The sequence below is a fragment of the Delphinapterus leucas genome, chromosome 15 (assembly GCF_059928025.1).
Source record: "Delphinapterus leucas isolate spDelLeu-1000000601 "Yukka" chromosome 15, BTC_Dleu_Yukka2, whole genome shotgun sequence".
NCBI classification, from domain to species: Eukaryota; Metazoa; Chordata; class Mammalia; order Artiodactyla; family Monodontidae; genus Delphinapterus; species Delphinapterus leucas.
Genome location: NC_143143.1, coordinates 67,609,325 through 67,621,152, shown reverse-complemented (window position 1 = coordinate 67,621,152; position 11,828 = coordinate 67,609,325). Strand labels below are relative to the sequence as shown.

The following is an 11,828-nucleotide window of genomic DNA, read 5'->3' as shown; positions in this document are numbered from 1 at the left end:
CTAAGAGACTGCTGACCCACTGCTTGCAGTCATGAACGAATAAGGCACAATGAGAAAGGGGAAATGGCCTAATTTGCAAAAGAGGATGAAACTATATTCCAGATAACGTAGACTGGAAAGTTTAAGTGAATCCCAGACAAAACTCTGGGACAAACTACTCAGCAGATGATCAGTGAGCACTTATGAAAGGGAAGCAGGGTCACTGAGAACCAGCCTGCTCAAGAAGAACAAGTCATGCCAGACAAGCTTCATTCCTTTATTAAGAGGGTTACTATGAAGGCAGCTGACAAATGTAGAAACCTGGCACTGATTTAAAACCAGTTTCTGAGGTACTTTCATAAATATTATCTAAACATCAAAATAACTGGTGTGAGAGGGTAAACTATCCTCATTTTATTTTTATTTTTTATTTTTATTTTCTGGCCACACTACATGGCTCGTAGGATCTTAGTCCCCCAACTAGGGATCAAACGTGTACCCCCTGCAGTGGGAGTGTGAAGTCTTAACCACTGGACCGCCAGGGAAGCGTGGAGTCTTAATCACTGGACCGCCAGGGAAGTCCCCATCCTCATTTCATACATAAGAAAACTGAAGTTTAGCAAATTAAGCAATTTGAACCATGGCACTCGTTTGGAAATGCTGGAGCTGAAAATCTGATCCCTGGTCTTCCAACCAGAAATCTAAAGCTATTCTCACCATGCCATTAACAGCCTTCTCTGGCAAAGGGGGAACTGGGCTTTAACAAGAAATTTGGTCCTTGTGGACAAGATGGAAAGATACAGCCCAGAAGGAGGTAGAATGGTTGGATTTGTAACTGGTCAAAATAACATGGGAGAATAGCAGTGGATTACTGTACCAAGATCATTTTGGAAGAAGATGCCCAATGGCATGCCAAAGGCTCTGCCAAGATTTTAACTTGGAGAAAAACAGATTACATGCTGACCATTTGTAGATATCACAAAGCTAAAAAAAAACAACTAACTTGTTGAATAGAAATTCAGGATTCAAAAAGATTATAACAGCTTTGGGCTTCCCTGGTGGCGCAGTGGTTAAGAATTCGCCTGCCAATGCAGGGGACACGGGTTCAAGCCCTGGTCCCGGAAGATCCCACATGCCGTGGAGCACTTACGTGCACCACAACTACTGAGCCTGCGCTCTAGAGCCTGCGAGCCACAACTACTGAAGCCCGTGCACCACAACTACTGAAGCCCGCATGCCTAGAGCCCGTGCTTCACAACAAGAGGAGCCACCCCAATAAGAAGCCCATGCACCGCAATGAAGAGTAGACCCTGCTCGCCACAACTAGAGAAAGCCCGCGCACAGCAACGAAGACCCAACGCAGCCAAACATAAATAAATAAAATAATTTTTAAAAAAGATTATAATACCTTAAAACTAAAGCTGAATCTAACAAGATAAATACATATACTGAAATTTTTAACCTCAGAACTACAAAGGCTAAGGGTAGAAAATACATAACAACAATATAATATAATAGAAAGTAACATATAACAGCAATAAATGTTAAAAGTGACTATAAAAACACAGTGAAGCTGTGACAAATGAGGTGGGAAGGGGTATGGAGGGGGTGGGATTTAGCTGAACAAGAGAAAGAATTTTAAAACAGGTTGCAAGTCCCTAATTATCACAGGAAAGACTAAGGAGAAGGTATCTTTGGCAATATCTTCACACAATAGTTCAATTGTATAATTCGAGAGGACACTGGATTCAAGACCTATTCTCTCATATCCTTTTGAGGGTAGGAAAGGAGAAAAAACAAGGGCTGCACTGAGCACCTTTATCTACTCACATGCCATCTCTTCCCAGGAGAGGGCAGAAGGAATTACAGACACCAAGAAGAGAGTGTGCAGGACAAGTCCTGGTCCTCGGGGTAAGTCTCTGCCAGGGCACTCTGAGAAGAAAATGCTCCTCAGTATGAGGGGCTTCCCCTTTGGCAACCCAGGCTCTTTGGCCTACAGAGGGTAAATAAAATACTTCCTGAGCTATAAACCTTAGTCTCCTAACTAGAGTTGTCTTATATCTAGATTAAGCCTAATCTCTCCTTCACAAGAAATCAAAATGTAAGTGAAAAACGGTGCGGTGTCTGAGAAACAGGTAAACCCAAAGCCTAAAGGTTGTATGAACGTCCTCAAGCACAGGGGACAAGTTCTAATCCCGATCTTAGCCAGACCTCATACTAGCAAGCTCTGTATCACTCCATTCTCAGGGCCCCTTCATGACTCCCCACTGGCAACTTAACTTCAGCCCCGTCCCCTGAACCCAAGAACAGAGGACCAGCTCTAGGCCAAGCCACTCCAAAAGCTCCTCATCTTTAGGAACAGCAAACACAACCCCTATTCCAACCACGTGGGCTCACAGCTATACAGGCTTAGCTGCTCTGTAGCACTCTTAAACCTAGAAGTCAGACAAGGGGAGACTGGGATGGAGACAGCGGGAGAGCCTCAAGTGCAGCACACATGTGTAGCCTGAAGACAACACAAGATGGGCCTTCAGTCAGAGGCCATCTAGACGTAGGAATGAAGACCTTCCAAACACAACCTCTGAATGGAAATCTGAAGACTAAGCCTAAAACTTAGGGAAAGGGACCTGACAGGCAAGTCTCTGTCTCAGCTCACAGCTCAAGTGGAGAACTGGGCCCAGCTAGCAGGAAGTCCCAACAGTACAATGGTACAACCTATTCCTCATAACTCCCACAGACTCTGGGCCCCAACCCTCAACCCAAATACGGTCAAATTAAGACGTCACACTACACTGAGCAGAAATCCACTTAAAAAGACAATGCTAGACAAATTATTCTGTAACAAACTTATATTTTCACAGAGTAGAATGAAATGAAAAAACACTTACTTCTTTGTCAGTTTTCAACAAACTCTCACCACCAGCCGCTGAAAGGGTACCTAAGGCCTGCCCGAGAGGATGAACCACCGCATTGGCCACCTCTCGCCCAACGCTCTCTGGATAGCTGTGTAGCACGCTGGTGTGGCCCTGATCATTCTGAATCACCAAATGCAGCGACCTCCACTCAGAGTACATCGTGCCGCTAAAGGACTATCCAAATGGCACCTGAAAAGACAAAAGAGAATTACAAGTCAAACTATATTGCTGCAAACTAATAAAACTTAGTAAAATACATATTTACCCTACATAGCAAGATAAAGAAGCTGTAAATATATTGCCTTGAGAAGACTGAGGAAAAAAAACATTTAAATGTCTTGAGAATGTCCTAAATAGCCTCTTAGTGAGATCAGGTAGGAAAGGCAGACCCTGGGAAGCAGCTCTCTGAGCACCTCCCCAAAAGAGCCCTCAGAAGCCCAGAGTAGAGCTGGGGCAGATGATCACCGTGCAAGGGGATAAAATAATCAAATTTGGTACACTCACAGCATGAGGGAACCTTCTACATTTCATGTTCCAGAATAGAAAAAGACAGAAGAAGGGTATGCTCTAAGTAGGAAAGAGAGACAAAGGAAAGGGTTTACTCTAGGCCCCAGATTTTTCAGTCAACAGTTTCCAAGTACCTATTACTTGCTAGAAACATACCCCTGCAATTTCCCACCAATGCCCTCAAATCAGACATAAAATTCTTTGAGAATATTTCATTCTCTACAGCAGTGGCATACATTCTTCTGGTAATGGGTCCCCTGGAAGTCAATGTCCTTCAGAAAACACGTAAAGACCTGCCACTTACTGAGCATTTACTACATACTACTCATGAAATCACACAACTCTATGAAAATTAAATAATGCTATCCCTAATTCACAGATGAAGAAACTGAGGCATAGAGAGGTCTGCTGCTTCCCTGAGGCTTCACAACTATAACATGGTAGAGGTGGGTTTTGAGTCCACATCTGTTGGGCTCCAGGGACCATGCTCTTAACCATAGCATGTACTGCCCCTCACTAACCTATACATTATCCATGACATGTCCTGCTTTTCCCTATGCTGTATATTCTCCATGAAAAGATATCTAAGTCTACCATACAAATGAGAAACTTTAGCCACAGAAAACATACCTATATGACTGCAATGTAAATATTACAATCATAAATGCCATACTCATTAGTAGAATCAAGGATGGTTAATCCTTTCCAATTAATTTCTATTAACTTTCATTTTCTACTTGCTCTGAAATCTGTTTGCCCAGCCAGCAGAGTTTAAGGATACATTTAAGCTTTAAAAAGTTCTATCCCTTAAACTAGTTTTTCTTCAAACTGGTAGCTTTGTTTAATTTTATCTTACAAAGCCTCATTCCAGCTCAATAAGTATCAGTGTTTTTCAAGAGGATATGGTCCTCCTCTGAACCAAGAAGCCCTGAAAATGGGAAGGCAGAAAGGATGCACCAGAATCGAACAAGGTATCTACAATGTGAAGGATGGGTGGATGCGACTGACTGTTAAAGTTGCCTCAATTTCCTTAGGATTTATAAGGAACCCCCCTAAGGATATCCTGATGTTCCCCCTGCCCCCAGCACCACCGCCCTAAAATAAGCACTCTCAAAAACGGACAGGAAAATTTGTGGCCCTGAACCAAGATGACGGAGTAGAAGGACGTGCTCTCACTCCCTCTTGTGAGAACACCAGAGTGACAACTAGCTTGCTGGACAATCATCAACACAAAGACACTGGAACTCACCAAAAAAGATACCCCACATTCAAAGACAACGGAGAAGCTGCAATGAGACGGTAGGAGGGGCACAGTCACAGTAAAATCAAATCCCATAACTGCCGGGTGGGTGACCTCACAGACTGGAGAACACTTATACCACAGAAGTCCACCCACTGGAGTGAAGGTTCTGAGCCCCACGTCAGGCTTCCCAACCTGGGGGTCCAGCAACGGGAGGAGGAATTCCTAGAGAATCAGACTTTGAAGGCCAGCGGGATTTGATTGCAGCACTTTGACAGGACTGGGGGAAACAGAGACTCCACTCTTGGAGGGCACACACAAAGTAGTGTGCACATCGGGACCCAGGGGAAGGAGCAGTGACCCCAGGGGAGACTGAACCAGACCTACCTGCTAGTGTTGGAGGGTCTCCTGCAGAGGCGGGGGGTGGCTGTGGCTCACCGTGGGGACAAGGACACTGACAACAGAAGTTCTGGGAAGTACTCCTTGGCGTGAGCCCTCCCAGAGTCCACCATTAGCCCCACCAAAGAACCCAGGTAGGCTCCAGTGTTAGGTTGCCTCAGGCCAAACAACCAGAGGGAGGGAATCCAGCCCCACCTACCAGCAGTCAAGTGGATTAAAGTTTTACAGAGTTCTGCCCACCAGAGCACCAGTCAGCTCTACCCACCACCAGTCCCTCCCAACAGGAAACTTGCACAAGCCTCTCAAATAGCCTCATCCACCAGAAGGCAGACAGCAGAAGCAAGAAGAACTACAATCCTGCAGCCTGCGGAACAAAAACCACATTCACAGAAAGATGGACAAGATGAAAAGGCAGAGGGCTATGTACCAGATGAAGAAACAAGATAAAACCCCAGAAAAACAACTAAATGAAGTGGAGATAGGCAACCTTCCAGAAAAAGAATTCAGAATAATGATAGTGAAGATGATCCAGGACCTCGGAAAAAGAATGCAGGCAAAGATCGAGAAGGTGCAAAAAATGTTTAACAAAGACCTAGAAGAATTAAAGAACAAAAAAACAGAGATGAACAATAACTGAAATGAAAACTACACTAGAAGGAATCAATAGCAGAATAACTGAGGCAGAAGAACAAATAAGTGACCTGGAAGACAGAATGGTGGAATGCACTGCTGCGGAACAGAATAAAGAAAAAAGAATGAAAAGAAATGAAAACAGCCTAAGAGACCTCTGGGACAACATTAAACTCAACAACATTCGCATTATAGGGGTCCCAGAAGGAGAAGAGAGAGAGAAAGGACCAGAGAAAATATATGAAGAGGTTATAGTCGAAAACTTCCCTAACATGGGAAAGGAAATAGCCACCCAAGTCCAGGAAGCGCAGCGGGTCCCATACAGGATAAACCCAAGGAGAAACACACGGAGACACACAGTAATCAAATTGGCAAAAGTTAAAGACAAAGAAAAATTATTGAAAGCAGCAAGGGAAAAACGACAAATAACATACAAGGGAACTCCCATAAGGTTAACAGCTGATTTCTCAGCAGAAACTCTACAAGCGAGAAGAGAGCGGCATGATATACTTCAAGTGATGAAAGGGAAGAACCTACAACCAAGATTACTCTATCCAGCAAGGATCTCATTCAGATTCAATGGCGAAATCAAAAGCTTTACAGACAAGCAAAAGCTAAGAGAATTCAGCACCGCCAAACCAGCTCTACAACAAATGCTAAAGGAACTTCTCTAAGTGGGAAACACAAGAGAAGAAAAGGACCTACAAAAACAAACCCAAAACAATTAAGAAAATGGTCATAGGAACATACATATCGATAATTACCTTAAACGTGAATGGGTTAAATGCTCCAACCAAAAGACACAGGCTAACTAAATGGATACAAAAACAAGACCCATATATATGCTGTCTACAAGAGACCCACTTCAGACCTAGGGACACATACAAACTGAAAGTGAGGGGATGGAAAAAGATATTCCATGCAAATGGAAATCAAAAGAAAGCTGGAGTAGCAATACTCATATCAAATAAAATAGACTTTAAAATAATGTTATAAGAGACAAGGAAGGACACTACATAATGATGAAAGGATCAATCCAAGAAGAAGATATAACAATTATATATGCACCCAACACAGGAGCACCTCAATACATAAGGCAACTGCTAACAGCTAAAAAAGAGAAAACAGACAGTAATACAATAATAGTTGGGGACTTTAACACCTCATTTACACTAACGGACAGATCAACCAAAATGAAAATAAATAAAGAAACAGAAGCTTTAAATGACACAATAGACAAGATAGATTTAATTGATATTTATAGGACATTCCATCCAAAAACAGCAGATTACACTTTCTTCTCAAGTGCACACAGAACATTCTCCAGGATAGATCACATCTTGGGTCACAAATCAAGCCTCAGTAAATTTAAGAAAATTGAAATTATATCTAGCATCTTTTCTGACAATGCTATGAGATTAGAAATCAATTACAGGGAAAAAAACATAAAAAACACAAACACATGGAGGCTAAACAATACGTTACTAAATAACCAAGAGATCACTAAAGAAATCAAAAAGGAAATCAAAAAATACCTAGAGACAAATGACAATGAACACACAGAGAATCCAAAACCTATGGGATGCAGCAAAAGCAGTTCTAAGAGGGAAGTTTACAGCTATACAAGCCTACCTCAAGAAACAAGAAACATCTCAAACAAACAATCTAACCTTACACCTAAAGAACTACAGAAAGAAGAACAAACAAAACACAAAGTTATCAGAAGGAAAGAAATCATAAAGATCAGAGCAGAAATAAATGAAATAGAAACAAAGGAAACAAGAGCAAAGATCAATAAAACAAAAAGCTGGTTCTTTGAGAAGATAAACAAAATTGATAAACCATTAGCCAGATTCATCAAGAAAAAGAGGGAGAGGACTCAAATCAATAAAACTAGAAATGAAAAAGGAGAAGTTACAACAGACACCACAGAAATACAAAGCATCCTAAGAGACTACTACAAGCAACTCTATGCCAATGAAATGGACAGCCTGGAAGAAATGGACAAATTCTCAGAAAGGTATAACCTTCCAAGGCTGAACCAGGAAGAAATAGAAAATATGAACAGACCAAACACAAGTAATGAAATTGAAACTGTGATTAAGACTCTTCCAACAAACAAAAGTCCAGGACCAGATGGTTTCACAGGTGAATTCTATCAAACGTTTAGAGAAGAGCTAACACCCATCCTTCTCAAACTCTTCCAAAAAACTGCCGAGGAAGGAACACTCCCAAACTCATTCTATGGGGCCACCATCACCCTGATACCAAAACCAGACCAAGATACTACAAAAAAAGAAAATTACAGACCAATATCACTCATGAATATAGATGCAAAAATCCTCAACAAAATACTAGCAAACAGAATCCAACAACACATTAAAAGGATCATACACCATGATCAAGTGGGATTTATCCCAGGGATGCAAGGATTCTTCAATATACGCAAATCAGTCAATGTGATACACCATACTAACAAATTGAAGAAGAAAAACCATCATCTCAATAGATGCCGAAAAAGCTTCTGACAAAATTCAACACCCATTCATGATAAAAACTCTCCAGAAAGTGGGCATAGAGGGAACCTACCTCAAAATAATAAAGGCCATATACGACAAACCCACAGCAAACATCATTCTCAATGGTGAAAAACGGAAAGCATTTCCTCTAAGATCAGGAGGAACAAGACAAGGATGTCCACTCTCGCCACTATTATTCAACATAGTTTTGCAAATCCTAGCCACAGCAATCAGAGAAGAAAAAGAAATAAAAGGAATACAAAGTGGAAAAGAAGAAGTAAAACTGTCACTCTTTGCAGATGACATACTATACATAGAGAATCCTAAAGATGCCACCAGAAAACTACTAGAGCTAATCAATGAATCTGGTAAGGTTGCAGGATACAAAATTAATGCACAGAAATCTCTTGCATCCCTATACACTAATGATGAAAAATCTGAAAGAGAAATTAAGGAAACACTCCCATTTACCATTGCAACAAAAAGAATAAAATACCTAGGAATAGACCTACCTAGGGAGACAAAAGATCTGTATGCAAAAACTATAAGACACTGATGAAAGAAATTAAAGATGATACCAACAGATGGAGAGACAGACCATGTTCTTGGATTGGAAGAATCAATATTGTGAAAATGACTATACTACTCAAAGCAATCTACAGATTCAATGCAATCACTATCCAATTACCAATGGCATTTTTTATGTAACTAGAACAAAAAATCTTAAAATTTGTATGGGGACACAAAAGACCCCAAATAGCCAAAGCAGTCTTGAGGGAAAAAAATGGAGCTGGAGGAATCAGACTCCCTGACTTCAGACTATACTGCAAAGCTACAGTCATCAAGACAATATGGTACTGGCACAAAAACAGAAACATAGATTAATGGAACAAGATAGAAAGCCCAGAGATAAACCCACGCACCTACAGTCAACTAATCTATGACAAAGGAGGCAAGGATATACAATGGAGAAAAGACAGTCTCTTCAATAAGTGGTGCTGGGAAAACTGGACAGCTACATGTAAAAGAATGAAATTAGAACACTCCCTAACACCATACACAAAAGTAAACTCAAAATGGATTCGAGACCTAAATGTAAGACCGGACACTATAAAACTCTTAGAGGAAAACATAGGAAGAACACTCTTTGACATAAATCACAGCAAGATCTTTTTTGATCCACCTCTTAGAGTAATGGAAACAAAAACAAACAAATGGGACCTAATGAAACTTAAAAGCTTTTGCACAGCAAAGGAAACCATAAACAAGATGAAAAGACAACCCTCAGAATGGGAGAAAATATTGGCAAACAAATCAACAGACAAAGAATTAATCTCCAAAATATATAAACAGCTCATGCAGCTCAATATAAAAGAAATAAACAACCCAATCCAAAAATGGGCAGAAGACCTAAATAGACATTTCTCCAAAGAAGATATACAGGTGGCCAAGAGGCACATGAAAAGCTGCTCGACATCACTATTAGAGAAATGCAAATCAAAACTACAATGAGGTATCACCTCACACCAGTTAGAATGGGCATCATCAGAAAATCTACAAACAATAAATGCTGGAGAGGGTGTGGAGAAAAGAGAACCCTCTTGCACTCTTGGTGGGAATGTAAATTGATACAGCCACTATGGAGAACAGTATGGAGGTTCCTTTAAAAACTAAAAATAGAATTACCATATGATCCAGCAATCCCACTACTGGGCATATACCCAGAGAAAACCATAATTCGAAAAGATACATGCACCTCAGTATTCACTGCAGCACTATTTACAATAGCCAGGTCATGGAAGCAACCTAAATGCCCATCGACAAATGAATGGATAAAGAAGATGTGGTACATATATACAATGGAATATTACTCAGCCATAAAAAGGAACGAAATTGGGTCATTTGTTGAGACGTGGATGGATCTAGAGACTGTCATACAGAGTGAAGTAAGTCAGAAAGAGAAAAACAAATATCGTATATTAACTCATATATGTAGAACCTAGAAAAATGGTACAGATGAACCGGTTTGCAGGGCAGAAGTTGAGACACAGATGTAGAGAACAAACGTATGGACACCAAGGGGGTAAGCCACGGGGGTGTGTGTGTGTGTGTGTGTGTGTGATGAGTTGGGCAATTGGGATTGACATGTATACACTGATGTGTATAAAACTGATGACTAATAAGAATTTTTTTAAAAAATGGAAGGGAAAAAAGGGGAGACTCTGATAGGTTGCCATTCTCATCGGAGTATAACTTACACCCACACAACATTTTTTCTCACCTTTTTTTATGGACATATATATAAACAGACACACACATACATATACATATAGTATATAGTATAATACACACACTATAATCTCTTCAATAAATGCACAAGAACATTATACTACAAGGTTTTTTGTTTGGTTTTAGTGTGATTTTTTACCCTTTACATTTGTCTTCATTCCCTACCCAAATAATTCACTTCCCTGAATAGATAATCCATTTAACCAACCTAACACTTCCTTGTGTATTTTGCTCCACCCTAATTCAGTCATATTAAAATAATTTATATACACACATAGCTAGGGACTATATACTTTTCTACATCTTTTTTCCATTCACCAGTACCTCATGAATATCCTTCCAATAAGGTTCTTTTTAATGGCTGTGTAATATTCCATGATACGGTACAATTTATTCAGTCTCCCAATGATTTACATTTACTTCATTTCCCATATTTTGTCACCAGGAAATAATGATGCAATAAATATGCTTCCTTATATATCCTTAAGTAGTGGCCTTTTAATTTCTAAGGGACAAGTTTCCAAGAGTGAAACAACTGCATCAAGGAGTATATGTATTTTTAATGTTAATAGGTCTTGCCAGATAGATTCCCAAGAAGCTGTAACAACTCCCATTTACATTAGGAATGGATGAGAGCCCTTCCCTCCTCTCTCTCCCAATCTTTTGCCAAGAACCAGATTTATTTACACATTTATTTATTTGCCAATTTGGTAGGTATGAAATGAAATTTCATTATTCTAGCCAAATATATATTTTTTTATTTTATAACTTCTAGCTTTGAGTCTCGCTTAGGTGATTTCTCCCTCCTATCCCCTGTATCAGTGTTTTTCAAACTGTGGGTCATAAAATAAATGAAATAGATAATACTTTTTAATTATATGGAATAGAATATACAATAAAGGCACCACACACAGTAAAGGTAAGCAATGTTCTGTGAGACTTGTTTCATTTTTTATATACGCATATGTTCTGGGTCATAATGTAAAATACATAAAATATTTATTATGCGTCTAGGTCCAGAAGTTTAAAGACATAACCCTAAAGTGTATAATGGAGTTACTAGATTTCCATGCAAGATAATTCTTCACATTTAAGTTTTATATCACCTGGAATTTACTTCTACAAGTGGTATAGGAAAGATCCAATTTTATTTTCTTAGAGATGTATAGTAAGCTGTGTCAACATCATCTATTAAAAACACATCCTTGGGCTTCCCTGGTGGCACAGTGGTTGAGAATCTGCCTGCTAATGCAGGGGACACGGGTTCGAGCCCTGGTCTGGGAGGATCCCACATGCCGTGGAGCAACTAGGCCCGTGAGCCACAACTGCTGAGCCTGCGCGTCTGAAGCC

General features: G+C 40.2%; 1 protein-coding gene across 10 annotated transcripts in view; it reads right to left on the bottom strand.

The window, feature by feature from the left end:
• RALGAPB (Ral GTPase activating protein non-catalytic subunit beta) overlaps positions 1 to 11,828 on the bottom strand; it is a 101,751-nt gene that overhangs the window by 79,096 nt on the left and 10,827 nt on the right. For 3 of the 10 annotated variants that reach the window (XM_089896863.1, XM_089896874.1, XM_089896876.1), the window contains exon 1: positions 2,868 to 6,508. In XM_089896863.1, the coding sequence (XP_089752989.1) occupies positions 2,868 to 3,053 (186 nt within the window). In that variant the 5' untranslated portion in view covers positions 3,054 to 6,508. Of the gene's footprint in view, positions 1 to 2,867; positions 6,513 to 11,828 lie in introns of those variants that run through there. The other 7 variants (XM_022592422.3, XM_089896865.1, XM_089896869.1 and 4 more) reach the window with 4 other exon arrangements.